We start from the raw sequence: 23574 nt of genomic DNA, 5'->3' as shown, positions 1-23574 counted from the left end.
TTGGCTAAATCAAATGCTTACCTAATTAATAATTTGAGACAGTTGTATGCTTTATAGAGAGTGGTTTATGATTTATTTATTCTGTGTAGAGTCCTTTTCACGTTGACGATTATTAAAGCACATATGTCATTAAAACAATCCAGTCCAATGCCGGATAAAGCACGGCAATTTAGTCATTAACTATCTTGTAGGCAGGTAATTTGTGCCTTTCCGGTCTGTCATTTGAACCAATTTAGTTGTTACACTAATAATTCTGTTAAATATTACAATAATTGACCACGTTATGTATATTTTATTATTCTTTACATCAATTATTTGTAATATTTGTTTTTTAAATTTTTTATAACCAATTGGAAATTGTGATTGATGATTATTTTTATACCTATATTATACCTACTTATTTTTCTGTGGTCTATCACTTTCCGGATGTTCAAGGATGCTTATTGTTTTAATAAATATTATAAATATTAATCAAGAGTAATTGCTAAGGGCGAAAATTATTTGACGGATTAAATTTTACACTACAAAAAATGTGATGGTAAAATAATCGATTGAGTACTTAATACTGGGAAGAAATAAGCACCTACCATCTTAAGATTACATACTATCTATAGGTATTATGAGGAAGATGTTAAACAATGTACAAAAACATACTTTTTGGAAAATAATAATACGAATGCAGCACATAATATAGTTTAAGTTAAGTACTTTACAATATGTCTTCATTAATGTAAAAACAATCTCTTTTTTAATCAATCCGTAAATATAAAGAGCATTAAGTTGCGGTAATAACTTGAAGTACGAAGATTGGCGTCATACTGCCTAAAATGGGAGTATTGTTATTTAAACATATTAATTAAGGGATTGAATTTATTTTCTTATTTAATAATCAGAACTCTTACACGGAACGGCTTATTTAATATGTTATTAAATATGTTAATCTATAGAAACTTTTATAAAAACGTACCTACAAGTATTAACAAATTCTATTGTTTAGTCGTGTGATTTCATGGCAAAGGCATTTTGAGTTTTAAATCTTGGGTTTTCGTACAAAATTTCAAATTAATACAAAAGATTATTTTATTTGTGTCATAATAAAACAGAATTATTCTATTTAACATAACAACAAAGTCTCTTCGTGTATTAAATAATGCTATTCATCCATTGTTATTTTAAACGGAAAGATAGCATTGATACGTACGAGTATAAAGGTGTACATTATGCGAAAAAATGTCCTATTTCACAGTGATTTCCATGTTATTGTCTAGATTTTCTTTATCTGCCTCTATTATAATATACATATGCGCTTTTATATAAGTTTGCATCAGTGTGACTCACTTTCCTTTTAATTTCAAGTCTTGAATCCGTGTCAACTCAGAAGTACATTGCCAAATCAATTTCGATTTCAGCCGAGTACCTACCTCTAAAAATATGTGTACCTATGATAGCTTTCATTTTCGACAGGTACCTAGTCAGTACCCTTATTATAACTGCGAAAGTGTGTTTGTTTGTTAGTTTGTTGGATTGTTGGTTTGTCCTTCAATCACGTCGCAACGGTGCCACGGATTGACGTGATTTTCTGCATAGGTATAGACAAAGGCCTGGAGAGTGACATAGGCTACTTTTTATCCCGGAAAATCAAAGAGTTCCCACGGGATTCTTAAAAACCTAATTCCACGCGGACGAAGTCGCGGGCATCAGCTAGTACCTACATAATATATTGTGATCCAACTAAACATTGGAGTTTAGACTATTTTGTACTTTCGTTATTTTATTTACACACTAGTTGATGCCTCTAACTTCTTCCGTGTAATTCAGGTTCTTTCAAAACTCCCGTGGGAATTCTAAGATTTCCTGGGAAAAAATGGGGAAGTCCCATTTATTCTGTAGAACTTGACGTCATCGGAAAAAATGAGACAATTTTATCGAACAATTGAGATTTTTCTTTGTTTCAGTAATTGTTGTATAAAACAAAGTAAAGAAGGTTTTCTTTTTTCGTGTCGGAATATCATCAGGATCATTTTCAGGGTTCGGTACCCGAAGGGTGCCAACGGGACCCTAAAAATGATCGTGATGTCATTCCGCCACGAAAAAAGGATTTTTTTTTAATGATGTCAAAGAAAAGGACACAGGACTATGGAACAAATTAGGTAGAATTATCTCATTTTGCCCGATGACGTCAAGTTCTACAGAACAAATGGAATTTACTACCCGAAATTTATCATAATTATGTCTATAATCTATATCATCAATTCAGCATTCGGGCTTTAAACATAAAGGCACACTTTCGCATTAATAAAATAACTACTTATGCATGTAAGTAGGATTTCAAGTAGCGAGAATTAATAAAATTAAGGGCATTGTACCATGCAATATAATATGGGGACATACCAAAACGGGTTGCAGTTTACGTTTTTGTTGTTTGCACAATGTGCAGTTCACCTGTCGTTACCCGTATGCACCCATGCATTAATGTCATTGAGCGCCACTAGCAAAGTTTCATCACAAAACCCAAGGTCCTATACAATATACCTACTTAAATGTCTTTGGTCCAACATTAAAATTGTGCAAGCGGTTCTTACAACTTTGCTATTGAAGTTGTTAATATAATCATTGAGTTATCAGTTATCACTTATCGGGTATCTGCACCCGCCACCCAGAATTTGATTATAACGCAACTGATTTTTTTTAAAGTGTTGATCAAAAGAGAAGAAATATGAAAATAAAAGCAGCTTTCAATCTGCTTGCGTTGAGCTAGCAATAGGTAAGTACATATTTTTTAAATTCCACTATAAATTAGCCCCTGACTGTGACCTAGTGATGTGAAGTGATGATGCAGTCTAAGATGGTAGCGGGATAACTTGGAAGAGGCTGGGACCTCCCATTTGTAAGACCACAGCACCACTGCGCCAGGGAGGTCGGCAAATGTATCAATATCAATGGAGGTCATCAATGGCAATAAATTAAATTAAAAAATCTTTACTTTTTTGAATTTAAAGATATCTGAATTTCAGATAATACTTTTCTCGCGTCTTTTGTACTTACCGATTCGTTGCGCAAACGTAGAGAAAATGAGCTCACATAGATGTTACACTACACCTGAAAATTACCAAGGATAATATCGCAGACAATACAATGGATACGAGAAATAACCACACTACTCGTATTACCAGAGGAACATAAGCGCAAGGAGCACGCAATGATCGCTTTAGTCATTCGAGAGATAAACAATGGTAGAACAACAGCTATTCTATAGATAACATCTTGATCGCATCTATTAGCCGACTGTAGGTAGAGATAGGTGTAGTACGTGACAGATCGAGATGGCAATCGGGGTGGGGACACCGCACACGCACAGCCCTTGCGCCAACCCGGTGCGGGCGAGCGCAGGTGACGTGCGGGATTGCCGTCTCGACATGTCGCGCACTATAGGTAGGTAGATATTTTCTTCATTTAAGAATGTTTTATATTATACGATGTTCTGTTGAGTGTTATGTTGAAATGCGTTTAAAAACCTAGATTCAATATATTATATAAATATATAAAAGGAAAAAGTGACTGACTGACTGAATGACTGATCTATCAACGTACAGCTTAAACTACTGGACGGATCGGGCTGAAAGTTGGCATGCAGATTAGGCATCCGCTAAGAAAGGATTTCTGAAAATTCAATCCCTAAGGGGTTGAAATAAGGGATTGTAATTTGTGAAGTCCACGCGGATGAAGTGGCGGGCATAAGCTAGTTATTAATAAAATTATTAAAATGAAATACTTAATTAAGATTTGAAAGTAAGATTAAATCTTACTTTAACTTACAAAGTGTTGTTGTGCCAGATGTCAACATCAGAATTATTTGCAAAAGTTGTAATTACACAGACCTATAAGATTACAGGATTCTATTTAGTAGAAAACTAACTTATCTCTGCAGATTTTCTAAATTCATTTTATTTTAAGAGTATACTAATTATGCATAAGTATGTAGGACGTAGGTCCTGTGTAAATAAGAGTTGTTACATTTCATATTCTTCTCCAATCCGGCAATAATACGGACGTATTCTGAACTGTATAATAAGGCAAAATATCACTAAATTTACACGCCATAGGAGTTTCTTCGTTCCTCTTTCTCATTCAGCCATATCCCGATTCCCGCCAACTTCTCAAGGTTGTCGTCACGTAGCTTCCTCGCCAGAACACGTGTCCTGATGACTCTCGAAGCACCAGCAGTCATCGTTTCTGCGACAAACATAAACTTTCCAGTGTCCACTGCACTGCTATTTCAACTTTCTAATAAAATAATAAAATTAATAAAAATATTTTTTATTCAATTAAACTTTTACAAGTATTTTTGTATCGTCAACTGCATCTACCACTGGTTCGGAATGCCTTTCCTGCCGAGAAGAACCAGCAAGAAACTCGGCCCTCTAATCTAAGCTCAAAAGGATTGGGTCAGCAACTTTGTAAAGGCACCACGTAATTTTAAAAAACTTCTTCAAACGAGAGGTTCCTTTATCTTCCATTCGCTTAAAATATTTACAGGTGTTATGTTATCTTTTTTGTTATTATTTTGTTCTATATCAGTATTATTATGATTTATTTATTTATCTACACTATGTTATTATTATTTTATTAGGTATCTAATTATACTAATATCATAAAGAGGTAAAGATTGTAAGTTTGAATCTCCGGAAGTACTGAACCGATTTCGAAAATTCTTTCACCATTAGAAAGCTACATTATTCTTGAGAGACATGGGCTATTTTCAAAAAACCGGCCAAGTGCGAGTCAGGCTCGCGCAATGAGGCTTTCGTACTACAGTCGTATTTTTTGACATTTTTCAGGACAATTCAAAAACTATGATACAAATGTCAGCTATAAGATCTACCTACCTGCCAAATTTCATGATTCTAGGTCAACGGGAAGTACCCTGTAGGTTTCTTGACAGACAGGCGGACAGACAGACAGACAGACAACAAAATGACAATGAAAAATATATATATATATATATATATATGTATATATGTATAAGGGTTCCGTTTTTCCTTTTGAGGTACGGAACCCTAAAAATTAAAGATCCCTACGAAAATTGTAATATAAGCTACCAGTGCGAAACCGGGGTGGGTCGCTAGTAGGAATAAAAACCAAGACAGTTAGATCGCGCGTTGTATGCGCTGGATACTAAACTTGTGTAGGTAATTAAATAAAGCATTCATTAATCCATTCATTCGTGTATACTATTATTACTCACTGACTATAGAAGCCACTAGTGAGTAGTGACCATGCATCCGGAACCGGTGTCATCATCATTATTAGCATGCGAACTATTTTAAATTTAATGTTCTTTTGTTATTTTTATTGCCTAAGTAAAACACCGTTTGTTGTTTGGACATTAGATCTGATATTCTGATAAGTTCAACTCAATGTTTTTGATCCTATATTGATCATGTAAAATAAGTAGGTACATGAGTATCAATCACTGCATAATATACTTAAATAAATAATCTTTTATTTCAGACTCAGATGTCCATAGTATTGAGCTTAAATTTACGGTACATTTGCCTAAGTTAGTGTGCTAGTAACAATATTTTTGGTATTGTTTGTGGTATTGTTAGTACTAAATAAATAAAATAGCCTACTGTTGCAACTCTAGAGTTGACCGGTGGCCGCAGCCACAAAATTTTTGGGTACCTAATTATCTCTAATGGCACTCAGAATACATTGTGATTGTTACGAAGGAGCTGTAAAAGTAACAGGCCTCATCTAGTGCTCCAATAATTATATTTTTTAAACATAGGTTCTTATATTATTATAATAACTCGGTATGTCTACGCTATAAACTAGATAAAGTCTAGAGTTGTCATTATTTTTCACTTTTCTATAACAATAGCGGCGCCATCCAATTTTTCCGTGGCACTAATTAACCTCTTTCAAGTTTCGAACTTATATAAATTAACGAGGGTACTGTATGCGCAAATTGGATAATTGAAGTCTTTTTGTTCAACGCTATCATACTCGTGTGCGAATCTGAAGTGTCTCACTGCAGTAGATAAGTAAGTATACATGCGAATTTGAACACCTACTACTACGTGTTTTTATTCACTTGATAGTCCACAAAATTAAATTTTTAAACTGGTGCGGTAAGGTTAGAATCTTGAATATTTGACAGTAGGTTCCTTTTTTGAGGTAGGCACTTTTGTCTCAAGAGATAATAAGGGAACAAAGTTTATATGAAAATTCTCAATTTTTCAAGTTATTTTCATGATTAGTATTTGCGTTTTGAAAAATAATGCAATTTTAATACTTAAAGAAATATATGTTTCAAGATTTTTTGAAAATTGGCATGGAATTTTCAGAATTTTCAAAGAGATTTTCAGATATTACATCTCGGAGCAAAGCAGGGACGTGTCAGTCAATTAATTATTATTTTTCAGATTATAGAGGACCGATTATGATCATAGATAGAGCAGTATTTAAGTCTATAGTTTAGGTATGCGTGATGCACTTAGAAAAGATAATAAATGTAGTAATCAGACGAAGTAAATACAAATATTTAGACGAGTCAACCTAATATAGATTATCGATAGTTCTGATTGCCATTTCACCATCACTTCTTTTAGTAATTTTAATTTGTTTACTGCACACCTATACCCACTACCCCTAGTAGGGGCTTTAGATTTATAACAGAGCTTTTTGTTGTCACATATTGTTTCGGATCGCGAACAGATAAATCAAATTCGTTTTTTTTTCGATCGCAAACTGATGTTGCAACAATGTTTATTCTATTTTTCTTGTACAGGTTGCATTTTAGAAACGTGACGTGAAATACTTACCGTTATGGATTACTTTTTTTGTATCCTTTTTCGACGTAGATATCGATGAAAATGATCGTCTACGTAGTTACTACACCTACTATTTGAAGCAATTATATCACCATCAGATGATACGTCTGTTTTTCTGTTCGCTTTTAAAAATATGAGTTTCTCGTTAAGTATGTATCTAACCATTTATAATCTTTCCCGCTTTTCAGACTTCAGAAATCCACTTAGGTTGAGATGAAAACATATTTACACCAGAAAGAAAGGTGGTTGGCTAGCCAGTACCATTATTATATCAATATAATTTTTGTTCACGGCTTCGCTCGTATATAATTCAATCTTTGACGCGGCTGCGTATTTTACTTTGCGGATTTGACAGAGGTTTTGTTCAAAGAAAATTAAGAATTGCAAAGTTCAAAACTTGATCAAATCAGGACGTATTTTCGTCCGTACTAAATGACAGGTTTAACCGTTGAACTATTGTAAATTGTTGTATCACCAATTATACCTCAAACTTTACGCTTACTATTTGGAGGGAATGGGGAATATTAGTCATATTAAGCAAAACTTATATGCTGTAAAGAAAATATATTGTTCATTTCCTCACCTGAATCTTTTCACTTCTGAATATTATTCGCACACAAACATGACTCTTTTAGCGCGTATTTTTTTACCTCAGAATGTTCCAATATTTTTATATGGTCGTGTTTACATCTAACGCCGACAGGGTTTTTGGTGAAATTCTATTCAGCGGTTAATATTTTAGTCTTTTTCATCTATCTGTTTTTATCATGGCCTTTTTAGCACTTGTTTTCCTCACAAATCACAATGATCTAGTTATATTGTCTACTTTTTATTTTGATTTACCTACTCCTCTGGATTCTAGCTCTTTTAAACCTGTAGTTTAGAATTATCTAAAATTTAATTCATACGTATTATTTGTCGCGTAATAATAATTTGAATAATTTACTTTATAAGTTCAAAACTAATGTAGTTGAATGTTAATTTTATCAATCCTTTTTTTTCGAAACTATTCAATAGGTATAGCTATGTTTACGTCATTAACGCCCTCAATACTGCTTGGAAGCCCTCAAAACTGTTTGTCCAATTTTATATTATTAACTGAAATTCCAGAATATCATCCGACATTATTCGGTCCTATACTAATTTGATCTGATAGTCATGAAGTCATAATAATGCATTTTAAATATTAAGTGAAATAATTACTTATGGCGTGAAAATTCATAATCTTATATTATATAATTGCGAAAGTGTGTTTGTTTGTTAGTGTGTTGGTTTGTTGGTTTGTCCTTCAATCACGTCGCACGGATTGACGCGATTTTTGCATGGGTATAAAGACCAGAGAGTGACACAGGCTTCTTTTTATACCGTGAAAACAAAGAGTTCCCACGGGATATTTAAAAAAACCTAAATACACGCGTAAGAAGTCGCGGGCATCAGCTAGTTCGTAATCTTTATCACCAGTATTGCGTCAAGGGTTAACATACTTTGACCGATTTTCTAGCATGTTTTTCTGAGTCTTCATTTTACAATGTTGCAAACTTACTCGTGTCAGTTTAATATGCATGCGCTGAACTCGTGTTTTTGATTGCAACTAATTCAGGTGTTCAGAACCTTGTAAATAGCCGCGGGTACAATCTCGTCCGTCGACCTGTTTTCGGAGTGCCTTCCGATGTTTGAAACCGGAACTTTCGACCATTAAAGTACTTTGTAATGATCGGAGCCGAAACTAAAAGCTTTGTATCAGTTGTAAACATTCACTTAGGACTCAATATATCTACTCCATCAATACAGATAGATAAACTCTTTATTACACACAACATACAAGAGATAAGCAGATGGTACAGAAGGGTGTAATCTTATTGCTAAATCGATCACTTACAACCTTTTAGTTATCCATACTAATATTGTAAATGCGAAAGTGTGTCTTTCTACTAGTTTTTCACGGCCCAACAGTTTAACCGATTTTAATGAAATCTTGTACAAGGTTAGTTGACATCCCGGGTAAGGACATAGGCATTTTATCCCAGGAAATCAACGAGTTCCTTCATGATTTTTAAAAACCTAAATCCACGCGGACGAAGTCACGGGCATCATCTACTGTATAATATAATAACTCACTAAAGAAATAATCTTTAATATACCTACTTAATTATTTCTATAAATAAGGATGACCAAAACAGGAAAACAGAATTTAGTGGGATATACATAAAGTTGTAGCAAGGACAGGATTGATACTTACATTAGAACTGGTTTCCAATAAGTAGGTAATTATAAAATGAACATAAAGAGACCAATGACCCGATCAAGAGATGCGGTTGGCTTATAGCTAGGGTTCCGCACAGAATTAATGAAAAAAAAACCCGGCCAAGTGCGAGTCAGGCTCGCGCACCGAGGGTTCCGTACTGCAGTCGTATTTTTTCGACATTTAGCATGATAAATCAAAAACTATGATGTATAAAAATAAACAAATCTGTTTTAGAATGCACAAGTGTGCAAAAAAAAAAGTGCAATACTTTGGAAATTGAAAACACTAATAATTATTAGTTCATGACCACAATTTTTTTTTTGTGTAATGTAACTACAAATTCACGGTTTTCAGATTTTTACTCATATGTCTGCTGTAAGACCTACCTACCTGCCAAACATGATTCTATGTCAACTGGAAGTACCCTATTTAGGTTTCTCGACATGCAGACGGACAGACAGACAACAAAGTGATCCTATAAGGATTCCGTTTTTCCTTTTGAGATACGGAAACCTAAAAGCAAGGGAAAGGCCTTATCTGGGCAAAATTGAAAAATGTTTGAAACCCCTGCACTTACTTTATTTACTGCTAGACACAGCAGATATGTTACACTTGGTTTTACGCAGAATCATAGCGAATAGTGTTCCAATTTCTTTATGTCAGCTATCTAACTAAACTTGAGTAAACAATACCTATAACGGCCACACTTATGTGGTCCTCGTGGAAACGAATTTTATTAGAATGTACAGTTCTTAGGTAATAAGTACTACATCTAGGTTATCATAATAAGCAAAATATCTAGAAAACTGAATTGTAAGAGATACAGTAAGCATATTTTTGAATTAATAGTTAATTAATTTATTGATTTTGAGCATAATGTAAGATAATTTTTTTCACACTAAAAGTTTCGGAATTATAAATACTGCAACGAAAGTTTGCTGTTATTTTTACTCAGTGTACACCCTAATTATTTTCCTGTTATTTTTCATTTTCTAGGATTGCCAGGAAGAGATTGCTTTTCCTACTATTGTACAGTTTTTTTCTCTCCTTGTATAATTTTAAGTTGCTATCTACTTATATTTGGCAAATTAAAGTATATTTTTATATTCATTTCCTTTCCTTTTCTCTTTTTTCGTTTCATTTCGTTTCATTTCATTTCATGTTTCCTAGACATCCTGCAATTCTGCTTACAAAATGCAAGGGCACAAAAGTCGTTAGGTACTCACTCTTGCATAATCGTTTCACCTCGTGATTGTGACCAAACGTTACTGAACTCTGCAGCAGCGTGCGGTTCAAACGACATTATTAGCCGTTTCCTTGGTATTTTATGAACTGGTTGCTTATAAAAATGTCACGTTTCTGACATTTAATCGAGCGTATTTAGTGATCTTCTAGGCTTGTCTGATAGTAGATGAATAAGTTAGCTTTTTGTGATCTTTTTTAGGGTTCCGTACCTCAAAAGGAAAAACGGAACCCTTATAGGATCACTTTGTTGTCTGTCTGTCTGTCAAGAAACCTACAGGGTACTTCCCGTTGACCTAGAATCATGAAATTTGGCAGGTACGTACATGTTATAGCTGACATTTGGGGAATTGACATTTCTATGAACCGTGAATTTAGGGTTAGATCACACAAAAAAAAAATTGTGGTCATCAGTACCCTTATTATAAATGCGAAAGTGTGTTTGTTTGTTGGTTTATTGGTTTGTTGGTTTGTCCTTCAGTCATGTCGCAACGTTGCAACGGATTGACGTGATTTTTTGCATGGGTATAGATAAAGACCTGCAGAGTGACATAGGCTACTTTTTATCCCGGAAAATAAAAGAGTTCCCACGGGATTTTTAAAAAACCTAATTCCACGCAGACGAAGTTGCGGGCATCAGCTAGTGAACTAATAATAAGAATTTTTAAATTTCTAAGTAAGATAACTATATTAAGTGGGGTATCATATGAAAGGTCTTTACCTGTGCATTCTAAACCAGATTTTTATTTATTTTTATGTATCATAGTTTTTGAATTATCGTGCAAAATGACGAAAAAATACGACTGTAGTACGGAACCCTCATTGCGCGAGCCTGACTCGCACTAGGCCGGTTTTTTTTTAAATATATAAACAGCTTGACTTGGATTGATGGGTACGCTATAATATTATCCTTAGACCTTATTTATTACACGATCACCATCATCCACCATGATCAGTTACGGTTGCTGTTGAACATATGCCTTCCTTAGTGAGCTCCACTACACCCTGTCTTTAGCCTTCCTCATCTAGCCGCTTCTCGCCACCCTCTTTAAGTCGTCAGTCCATCGTGCTGGAGAGCATCCTATGTATACCTACTCTACTATAGTATTTTTAACATACTACAAGAGAATACTTATAGGTTCTAGAATCTAGGGGATGAAGAGCACCAAATCATTGTTTACGATCTCTTTTCATGAGAAGGAACTTAATTGAGGAAATTAGCTTGTATGATAAGGATTTCGGATACTTTACTTACAACAACAACAATATCATCATCATGATCAACCCATCACCGGCTCACTACAGAGCACGGGTCTCCTCTCAGAGTGAGAAGGGTTTTGGCCATGTGCGGATTGGTAGACTTCACACACCTTTGAGAACATTATGGAGAACTCTCAGGCATGCAGGTTTCCTCACGATGTTTTCCTTCACCGTTAAAGCAAGTGATGTTAATTAATTAATTAAAACGTACAGAACTCCGAAAAGTTAGAGGTGCGTGCCCGGGATCGAACCCCCACCTCCGATTAGAAGGCGGACGTCCTAACCACTATGCTATCACAGCTTATTAACAACAATATATAAGACGCCATTTCAACTTTATGTGTCAAATTTCATGTCAAAAGACCGATTTTAGCCCTTAATTTAAAGGTGAGCCGTACTTTTGTAAAATGGCGCGTGAGGAGTCATTTTGTACGGGCTATACTATTGTATAGATGCGATATCTAATCTCGTGTACGATACAGATGTTTTGGGCTCATTTATCGCGCCCACGTTAACTATCAATCACCTGTGGTTGTCTGATAAGCAGGGTTATCATTTTTCTATAAAAAAAATTGAACAATAGTTTTAAACATGTTTTTAAATTTTGTTTTACACAGAATGTTTTTTTTTAACTGTTCAGGGTTACGTACTCGAAGGCTGCCAACGGGACCCTATTTCTAAGCCTCCGCTGTCCGTCCGTCCATCTGTCCGCGGACTGTCTCGTGTGCCGTAATAGGTAGAGAGTAGAATTTCTAATTAATAACAATTTCAAAATGGCCGCCAAGAAAATTAAAAAAAATTGTTATTCCTTGTACAACCCTTCTCGTGCGAGTCCGACGCTTTTTTCCAACCCTGCAGTTAATATAATACCTACTGATAAGGTATATATTGTTATTTGTTTCAGTGCGAACGGGTGGGTGGTACGGTGGCGGCGGTGGCGGACATGCGCGCGCGTGGCTAAGCGCTCGCCGACCCCCGAGAATGCGCGCGCGGCTGCGGGCAGTGCGTCTGCGCAGCGCCGCTCGACCGCGCGCACCATGCTCAACATGAAGCTAAAAGAGCGCCTCGCGCTTGCCCTTAGCGCCTTCCTCGTTCTCTTCACGTTGATGCTCGTGGTCGACCTACAGATGGACTATGGCATATCCGGCCACAGAATCCCCTTGCACGGGAGGGTCAAAATTGGGGACGACACGGACAAAGGACGGTCCGCGTATATAGAATTTCGGAAACGATTCCTTCAGAAAAGGTGAGAGTGATGTGGTATTTGTTTACGTTTATTGTAGTGATTTGTGTACGGATCATTTAATTATGGATGATTTTTTGGTATGTACTTTTAATTTTTTATATTTTTTCCTGTAAAATTGGTTAAGTTTGTGTTAGATAAATGTTAACTTAATCATAATCTTGAAGATACGATATATTAGGTACCTACTAGATGTGAGTAAGTAAGTATCTAAATTCTAAAATGTTTCAAATGGTTATAAGCCTTATAAGGATGTTACGTTTATACCTATTGTAACATTTGGTATATTTCTACGTCATAATTTTGTAATATTCTCGTAGGTATTTAATAATTCCTTATTTTGAACTGTTTATCTTATCAGAAATAGGATGAACTTTGATATCGGCCGCAATATGATAAAATAATTAAGAATGGCATTTCTCTGAGGAATATCTACTAAATACACTTTACTTAATGGTAAATCGTTAATTATAATTGATGAAAACAAACGACTTTGAAATGTTTGAAATATTGGCAATCACTGAGATTTTGCTATTTCTCGTCTAATTAAATTCGTATTATTTATTGCGAATTATAATAACTTGATATTGGAATCTAGTCTTGAATTGTTTTTGTTTAGTTTATAACATAATAATATAATAGTGGGCACTGTCGTCTCGTTATCACATGTTTGTGTGTTTGACAGCGTCTTCTGAGATAACAATACTTTATTAAATATCTCAGTAGTAGGTACCTATACCTATTTGTGAAACTGACTGACTGACTTATCAACGTACCTACAGCTCAAACTTCTGAGTGGAGATTTTGCACGTGGGTTTTCTCTATGACGTAGATGCTAGCTACTAAGAAAGAAGTTTGAGAAATTCCAATGAAATCTTAAAATTCCCCAAATCCACGCAGACGAAATCGCGGGTAAGTAGGTACCTATATGCAAAGAAGATATAATAGTTAATAGTTATATGTTAGAAGCCTCATATTGAGCAAAAAGCAATAAGCTCAAGTTGTACATTTCTAGTTTCCGAAACTTACCTATTTACTTCATAGGTCCCACTGGTTTTGAATCACTATTCAAAAGTATCAAAACATAAAACCTAAATCCACACGGAAGATGGTAATTTCGAGCGGTCTATAGCTACTCTATTATATAGTCGGAATTATCATAAAAATTATTCCATTAGGCTGTGTAATCATAGGTAATCATTTTGTAAATATTATTCGAGTTTGACTACAATCTTTTGGCTATATGGTATCGTTAATATATTTGACTTAGCAGTCGATGATTGCGGCTAAAGTAGGTAGGTATTATATGCTGACCCGAAAAAAGCCTATCAATCAATCAAAGGGAAGATTGAACCTGTAAATCTTAATGTCAGGCTGAATACCTACTCATAATGCTTTTCGAATAAAGTCTTCCTGCTATCAAACAAAATAGTTTCTCAAGTATCTAGATGTAGGTATATACTAATCATCGTCAAGTAATAGGTACTAACTACAGTACGCGGCCAAAAGTGATGAACATCGATCTTTAGAAGGAGACAGCAGATTTGTAGAGCACTGTCTCGGTCGTTGAGATCGACAAAGCGTCATATGGGTATGAGTGACATTCTAAAGACCGATGTTCATCACTTTCGGCTGCGTACTGTACAAAGTTTAAAGTTGGTTTAAAGTAAGTAAACCAATCCATTGAAAGTACATACCTCATAGTACATTATACGATAAGAATTTTTGAAAAATCATTCTCTAAGGGGGTAAAATTTATATAAGGGCATAAGCTAGATGTTTATAGGTAGGTATAAGACCACAGCGTTCACCACTTCGCTAGGAAGATCATCAAATTTTACGCAATATCAATCAATCAATCTGTTTGCGTCCACTGCTGGACACAGGCCTTTCCAAGAGCGCGCCACCACACACGGTACTCCGCCACCCACTTCCCGCTACCTTCTTAAGGTCGTCAGTCCAGCGGGTTGGAGGTCGTCCCACACTGCGCTCGCTGATACGCGGTCTCCACTCCAGAACACGTCTGCCCAAGGCCCCAGCGGCCATCGGTTCTGCGGCAGACGTGGCCTGCCAACTGCCACTTCAGCTGGCTAATTCGTCGTCGTTCGTTTTCTGCAATATGTTTTGCCGTTATTTGTCTCTGTGTACATTGGTGTCTGTTTCACCTGTCTACTTCATCTGTCGGTAATCTTCATGGGACTTTCACGGGCAAGCACTAGGCTACTTTTTATCTCGGAATTATAGTTCCACATAGAAATAGTCACGAGTGATGACGAAAGCATCTGCTAGTGATCGATTAAATCGCTTTCCTTGAATACGTCCAGCCGGCGCGCGGCGTGAGATTATTTATTTAATTTTTATCACTCACTTTTCTGAGAAAAATGATTAGCACATTGAACTTTGGTCACTTTGTTTTATAAACGGAGCTCTAATCGCTTTAATTTTTAGGATTCCGTAATAAAACAAGGAACCCTTATAGTTTCGCTGTCCGTTTGTCCATTGTTTCACATTTTGTCAAGGAATTATTTAAGCTGAACATTTGGATTCATATTTTCAAAACGTCATGAGGAAAAAATTGTTTAGTGATTTTTCGGGATAAAAAGTATAAAGATAAAAAGCCTATGTCCTTCCCCGGGATGCAAGCTATCTCTGTACCAAATTTCGTTAAAATCGGTTGAAAGGATGGGCCGTGAAAGGCTAGCAGACAGATAAACAGACACACTTTCGCATTTATAATATTAGTATGGATTAGAATAAACAGTTTTTGAATAAATCTACCGTTTACGAACCAAGGGGTGAAATAAGTAATAAGTAAGTTTAATTTACCAGCCCTAGAACTCCTAAATGTACTAAGTAATTACATTATTGAAAAATCTGAAAAATTCTAGGATAGCACTATACTCAGTAGTAAGTTATGGACAAATTGTCACGACTGTTGTAAGTCCAATAGCAAAGTAACTAACTATAATAGACCTAGATATCGCGGTCCGTGCGGTGCACCTAAATTTCGAAAAAACGGAAGAAATTCAGAACAAAAATAAGTTTGCTTGTGATTATTATTCTTCTTTTTGGTTTATGCTAAAACGGTTTTTATAAGCATAACTACAGAATCCTCACGCGTGTTCTGACTTCTGACACGGACTTGACCAGATATTTATGTTTGAAACAACGACTTCATGGTTGAATACCCGTGTATAAGGAAAAAAACATAATTATAAAAATATCTTGAAAACTTTTTATACTTAATAAAATTTGTTCATAGTTCGATCATGTGACGCGCGTCGTCCGTCTTGATTTAGGTTTTTAAAGTTGTAATTTCTCAAAATCTTTATATATATCTTTATTATATTAGTTATGTATGTATTACTTACTGAAATAGTTAGTTAATTATATTATATAATATTATACTACTTCATTTTTCTGTATTGCGTGTAAGTACTATCCAACACACCTAGTTTCTCCTTTCACCAAAGGTTGCCTGGAAGAGATTGCTGTGAGCAATAAGGCCGCCTTTGCATACAATTATTTTTTAGTTTTAGTTTCTGTAATAGTTATGTAATATTTTTTGTGTGCAATAAAGTATTTCTATCTATCTATCTATCTATCTTTTCTTAGGCGTATTTTCTAAATGCAGATTCAGAAGTTCTTAGACCCAGCGCATTGAACCTTACGTGGATAATAATATAATATCAGTAAGCCAATTCCGCCTTAATCCGTTTATACCTAATATAGGTAATTTATAGCTAGATTGCTTAGGTAGTTACTTCTCCAAAAGCACCGTAAATAAAATTAGTAAATGTAAATAGGTAGTTATACGTACCTACTTACTTATATGGTACCAACTCATTTGTTCAATAATTTGAAATAGAAATAAATAATAGATAGTGGATACCTACTATGAATTTTGCTCTTTAGCCGTTTTTTTTCGCCCTTTTATCCTTATCGGACATATTTTACTAGTAGGTATGCTGTGTAGGTCTGTCACAATCTGTTTATTATCTGAAATTATCTCTGTAACATTTTATTTTATCTATCATTTACATAGCCCAGTTTGTATAATTTACTTTGATATACAGGGTATGCCAGCAGTATTGTTCGAAGATTGAGACACCTTGTATTCGGATCAATATGGCAGGACCAAGTAGGTGGCAATTAAGTAGACAAAATCAATCTATAATATTCTTAATGGATAGACAATTATATTAAAAAAACTTAAATCTAAATTAAAAGTAAAATAAAACAACATTAAATTAAATTAAATCAAAAACCTCACCGAGACCACCGCAGCGACGCATTGTACCCAAGATGCTGGCAGCATTACCCCTTTGGGTGGCCAAACTAATGTTTTGACCAAGGTAGCTGCCAGCTCTCGGGTCCCCGGTTGACTCGATAACCCTTTTCGAAATTTCCTCAAAAAGAGCTCGAGCCCCCGGGCCGAGCCTTCTCCACACCAAAAGGCAACGAATATGGAACTCCAAATCAATCTGTTATCAAAATCAATTCGTGACCTTGATCAGATCAATCGTATGGATTGATAGATTGAAAGAATAAGTACCTACAATACATCCAAGGACTAGAGTTAGCCGATCGAATCTGCATCAGTTAATTCCGTTAATTATGATTGGTGGAGCAGAGAATTAATTTAATTCCGATATTACTTAATTGTCATGTCTGTGTGTATGGCAAACTTATCGTCCATCCTACCTACTCGTAGGCATGGGACATAAAAGAATTTCGTAGGTTATTCTTTTAACTTCTTTTGACTTTCAATTCGTCAATCCAAGTTTCTTTTAAATATTACAATAAAACTTAAAGCTAGCCTTATCTAATTACTATAGAAATCAAGCTCGCGCGGAATGGTGCCAAGAATACTGGCTTCCAATCCAAGTTCATGATGCCAGACTGAGCGTCTAAAGGGCGCCTCATGATTGAAATACCTACTTACTATCTTCGAACAATTAATTTACTCATAATCCACGTGTTACGTGTTTATTACTTACTATTTCATCATTGGGATATTACGCATACTTACTTATTATAATATCAAACATAATTAAATATGTCAAAGGTTGCCAGTAAATCCCGCAAGGTAGGTAAGTATAAATGTATACAGCAATAGGAATAACGTATCTGATATTTATTTAGGACGTAGAGTTTTATTGATATGCCTACTAATAATATCCATTTTACGGTTAATTTCTATGACACACATAACAAAAGCATTAGGTGTATAGTACGCGATAGGTCGAGATTGCAATCGGGGCGGGACACTCCGCAGTCCGCACACTCGCATAGCCCCCGCGCTAACCCGGTGCGGGTAACGTGCGGCCTGCGGGTAGGTATAGTACGCGGCAGAAAATAATGTACAGGGACCTTTAGAAGGATATAGCGGATTTGTAGAGCATTGGCTCTGTTGTTGAGACCGACAAAACGTCATATATATGTATGAGTGACAGAGAACGCTCTACAAAGCCGAAATGTCATTCTAAAGGCCGATGTACATTACTTTCTGCGGCGTACTGTATGTTCATTTCACGGTGTTTACAGAGTATCTGCCCACAGCTTTATATTCATGTTATAAAAGTGACAGCTTTTGTAGTAGAACAATTTGAGCGAACAATACAATAATTAATTTGTCACCTCGGCATGGCAAACACGTACAAAACGAAATATGAGTTTGCCACTCAATGCTTTTATGCCATACAAGTTAGAACAATGGCTGTGTAGTGTGCGCCTACATCTACAATCTATGTCATTTATCTTTACAATAGCCGCTAAACAAAAATCTCAAGAATTATAAATGCTCACCAAGGACGGGCTTTATTGTTTGAACAAACTAGGTATTTTCCGAAAGATTATGAATATATTATGCATATATTTTAATTAATGTTATCATGTAAAGTGTGAGCAACCATGAATCACTTTGCACTTGAGCATTTTTGTATGCTCGGGCGAAAGACTGGCTTCTCATGCACAGGGAATCCCAGTTTGGGATTCGCTGTTTACATTTTTTCACAACCAATCAAAGGTCAGAATTTGTTGACGATTACAATAACGATGAATACGTTTTTCTTACACAATTGGGGGGCTGATTCATTCCGTGGAATTTCCGTAGCAATTACGGGTGAGCTTACCTACTTGAATTACAAAATGTATTTTTTTCACAGCAATGGCAGCAATAGCTCAAAAGAATACGAGCAGTCAGCACCGAGTGAAACCAGTGGTGGTGACGCCGAACCCAGAACTCCGTCCACACCAACAGATCGTTTCGAGGACTTACAAAGGATACTAGTACTTCAGTTGCAAGGAAAAGCCGACGACAACCCTGTCGTAGTGCCTCCGCATCGAGACTTAAATGTCTTGCGACCGGAAAACCCTACGATAGGAGAAATGGAGGATTTGGAACCAAGGTAATTACTGCGTAATTTAATTATATGTAGTTTCATGCATTTGTATTACTTTCTTTAAAAAATATATTTACCTAAATTTCTTCTTTTTATGCTTCTTACTTATTGTGAGTTATAGTTATGTGTGTGTGTTCTGACTTCTGTTTGTAATTTTTTTTTGTTTGTAAAATGAACGTATTATTCCTTCAATGGCAAAGATATTGTAGCTGAAGGGTTGATGCAATGAAGAACCAGCTACATATAATGATGTTTATTTTACACTTTACAATTGATATGTTATGTACAATACAGACTGGCTCGCGAGCCTTATATAATACAGTGGTAGAAGATGTTGCCGTGACGAGCGGATGATAGGGAATGTGGAATCTTGTAACGTGCGTGACCAGGAGGACTCTCCACTGCGTTCCAAATTTGAATATTGTTGTGTGGCAGCTGCGAAGTTTTCCTTATAGCTGCCAGCCAAATAACGGTAGAGGTTGCACCTCTACAATATTACAAAACTACGGATAGGCAAAGTTTAAACATCGTATTTTGAAAAGTGAAAACAAATTTGTATTTTGCTTAGCGGCAAGGGGTGGTTCCGACATCAATAGTTGTGCGTCGTCGTCGGCGGCACACAATTACAGTGTGTGTATGTATACGACAGTTTAAGACGGCAATCGGGGTATGAGGCGGGGGGACGCCACACACACCCGCACGTTACTCGCGCTCGCCCGCACCGGGTTAGCGCGGGGGCTGTGTGGGTGTGTGGGGCGTTCCCTCCCCGATTATCATCTCGATTACTCGTACTATAGATACTGTAGTTTACACACCTTTGGATGAAACGTCGTTGCTTTGTAATGGCTCTAATTAGTCTATGGTTTGGTAAATGCATTTGACGATTCAAAAGTAGGTACTTGTAAAAGTTAAATTGAATAAAAAAGTTGAATAAAGTTCCGGCATCTAAGGTTAAAATGTTCGTAGAAATTCTGCTGTAAAATTGCAGCGCTGAGGTTTTGCGTAGGATGTCAACTAGGCACTACAACGCACCCACATACACCCTACGCCAGTAACTAGTGACTTCAGAGAACTATGACATTTAAACTACCTATACCTGAAGCATATTGAATGCTAAAACATTATCTAAATATATAACAGGAAAATTGACTGACTGACCGATCTATCTGCATATCGACTGCGCATACTGGACAGATCTGGCTTTGGCATGCAGATAGCTATATTATGACCTATCCGTTAAGACAGGATTTTTGAAAGAAAGGATTCAATCTCTAAGGGGGGTAAAATAGAGGTTTCAAAATGTAGTCCACGCGGACGAAGTAGCGGGCATAAGCTATTTTAACAATAAAACTGATTACACGAAATAATAATAATATTTGAATTGAAAATACTGAAGAGAATATTTGAAAGGGATTTTTCAGTAGGTACCTAAACTAATTGGCTTAAAGCTGCTGAAGTCTACTCAAGTATTTGAAAGAGCATACTTCTTGTGTTTAGCAATTATTAAGTAGTTTGTTATTTATCATGCCTGTTGTTTGTCTCTTATCTTAGCACAATTTGGGCCGAGTTAAGTTTTATCTTATGACTAGCTTATGCGCGTGACTTCGTCCGCATGGACTACACAAATCTCAAATCTCTATTTTAACCCCTTAGGAGTTGAATTTTCAAAAATCCTTTCTTAGCGAATGTCTACGTCATAAAAGCTATCTGCATGCCTCAGCCCGATCCGTCCAGTAGTTTGAGCTGTGCGTTGATAGATCAGTCAGTCACCTTTTCCTTTTATGTATATAATATACTAGCTTATGCTCGCGTCTTCGTCCGCGTGGACTACACAAATTTCAAACCCCTATTTCACCCCCTTAGGGGTTGAATTTTCAAAAATCCTTTCTTAGCGGATGCCTACGTCATAATAGCTATCTGCATGCCAAATTTCAGCCCGATCCGTCCAGTAGTTTGAGCTGTGCGTTGATAGATCAGTCAGTCAGTCAGTCACCTTTTCCTTTTATATATTTAGATTTAGACTTAGGAGTTAAGATTGTGGCTGTTATAAAATCGAAGCTGATATTTTATAAAACGGTTACATACCACGATTAATTTGATGTTTTTATTTGTCGATATTTCAAACCAATTGCACAGGTCGTGATCACGACGGGACTAATTGGTTAAATATGTAAAAATTAAAATAATGCAAAGTAGGTATTTCTTTTTCATATATTATTATGACTCGTGCGCCGGGAAACACTAGTGAGCGTGTGTCTCCTCTTTAGGATGGTCATAGTCCACCACGCTAGCGAAATGCAGATTAGAAGATATCACACACCATTGAAAACACTATGGAGAAGTCTCAGGCTTGCTTCCTACGATGTTTTCTTTTCTTTGACCATAGTGGTTAAAGATTACAACCTCCCATTTGTGGAGTGCTGAGTTCGAACTTCTAACTTTTTGGAGTCATGTTCTTTTTAACCAATTATATCATATGATTTTATATCACTAGAGATTATTATACATATTATTATACTGAAGTAAATGTTTCAACGGAAACTTATCGTCTTGTTCCATGAGATGGGCCATTGAGTGGAATATTCCAAAATTCAAAATACACAGAAGCTGACATTAGAACCGCTAAGAAATATTAATTAAAATTGTTCCGCGTAAAACGACTCCAAAAGGACATTACAAGGAAAATTTCGGAAAGTTGCCGACAGCTGACATCCACAAGTAGAATTTATGGAGCGCGGCAAGTCGCCGAATTAAACTGTTAGTTACTTCGTTATTGCTGTAATTAAACTTTTTGATAAAATGAATATTGCAGTTTGGGACTACTGTCCTGTTCGATAAAACTTTTAAACTGTTGAAATGCGTAATTCCCATTACAATCATCATCATCATCAACACCTCACTATTGAGCACGGGTCTCCTCTTAGAATGAGAAATGTCCACCACGCCGGCAAAGTGCGGATTGGCAGACTTCACACACATGCATGTTTTCCTTCATCGTTAAAGCAAGTGATATTTAACTAATTAAAACGCTCATAATTCCGAAAAGTTAGCATTGAGAGATATTTCAAAAATTCAGTGTTCCATTAAACCATGGTCGATAGTTCGATAGTGGCGAATTGAATAGACTAGAGCTAGATGATTCGGAATGATGATAATTTATTCATATTCAAATATATTTTGCACCATATTTTATATTCTTAAATATATTTTTTACTTATTTATGTACTTACGTAAAGTTTTTGATTTGATTGGTAAAATATTAATACAATTTTTGATAATCTCAATCGGGAACTACCTGTAACTTATTATGATGTTATTTTAAAATTTATTCTGAAATTTATTTCAATTTTTTTTTACCCAATAGAGTAAAGCCCTAATAAGATACCTAGCGAGTATGCGAAACTAAAAATGGAATATCCTACCGTATTCATTATTGTAAGAATATGAGATTATGTTCGTACTTGCTAAAAGCTGCAGCTTTTCATCCACGAATAACCGTCGCTGAGCGCTGAAGTATGCATCAAAACCAAACAGGTTGGTCGCTCCAGTGGTTGACGTAATTTCACCCAAGTAAATATTAGACCAAATCTCATAGGACCACGGAAAATGGAATGAAAAACATCACATGCTTGTTCGCTGTTATTCTTTTCAGTGAAAGTCTCATATAAAAATTGCTCCTTCACAATAACCTACGGCCACCTACTCGAAATTTTCCGAAAAGCTAACTCTTAACGTGAAAAAATAATAATTACCAAGTGAGGAACAAAATTGGTGTTAATTAAGATTTGTTTCGAGGCTTGGACATCATCGACGTTCCCTTAAGGGGTTTATGAACTGTCATAATAATTAATAAACCCTGTTATTTTATCAAATTAACAATACACCAATATATGTGGGATGAAATGGCATAGGTACCTAGAATTTTTTGGTGTTTTGGATTATTTAAATATTGGCGGCACTTGACCATTTCCTTTTTTACTCTGGCCTAGCTTATCTAGATAACTATAACTATATCTATGTAGGTATAGTACCTATATTATCATAATGTTGCTTGCGAAAAAGGATAGTACTAGATTTATTCCTGTTAATTTAGTTTAGTTTAGAGATTGTGTACCAGAGAATCGGCCCCAATTCTGCCGATTCTCTTGTACACAATCGCTAAACTAAACTAAATTAACGGGTCTAAATCTAATGCTGTCCTTTTCCGCAAGCACCATTAAGAAAGGGATATCAATAGATTTAGACGTGTCATTTTAGTTTAGTTTAGAGTTTGTGTACAACGGAATTAGCCACATTGTCTTTTCGTATTCTCTTTTATTGCCTTTATAGTAAATGTATTTTCAT

At 35.7% G+C, this 23574-nt stretch overlaps 1 protein-coding gene across 2 annotated transcripts in view; it reads left to right on the top strand.

Annotated features, from left to right (window-relative positions):
• Positions 1 to 23574, top strand: part of LOC117987998 (extracellular serine/threonine protein CG31145) — a 111856-nt gene that overhangs the window by 53094 nt on the left and 35188 nt on the right. For both annotated transcript variants that reach the window (XM_034975093.2, XM_034975092.2), the window contains exons 3-4: positions 12488 to 12829; positions 18994 to 19236. In XM_034975093.2, the coding sequence (XP_034830984.1) occupies positions 12621 to 12829; positions 18994 to 19236 (452 nt within the window). In that variant the 5' untranslated portion in view covers positions 12488 to 12620. The remainder of the gene's footprint in view (positions 1 to 12487; positions 12830 to 18993; positions 19237 to 23574) is intronic.

This window comes from Maniola hyperantus, chromosome 13 (assembly GCF_902806685.2).
Source record: "Maniola hyperantus chromosome 13, iAphHyp1.2, whole genome shotgun sequence".
Taxonomy (NCBI): Eukaryota; Metazoa; Arthropoda; class Insecta; order Lepidoptera; family Nymphalidae; genus Maniola; species Maniola hyperantus.
This window is presented reverse-complemented; position numbering and strand designations above follow the sequence as displayed.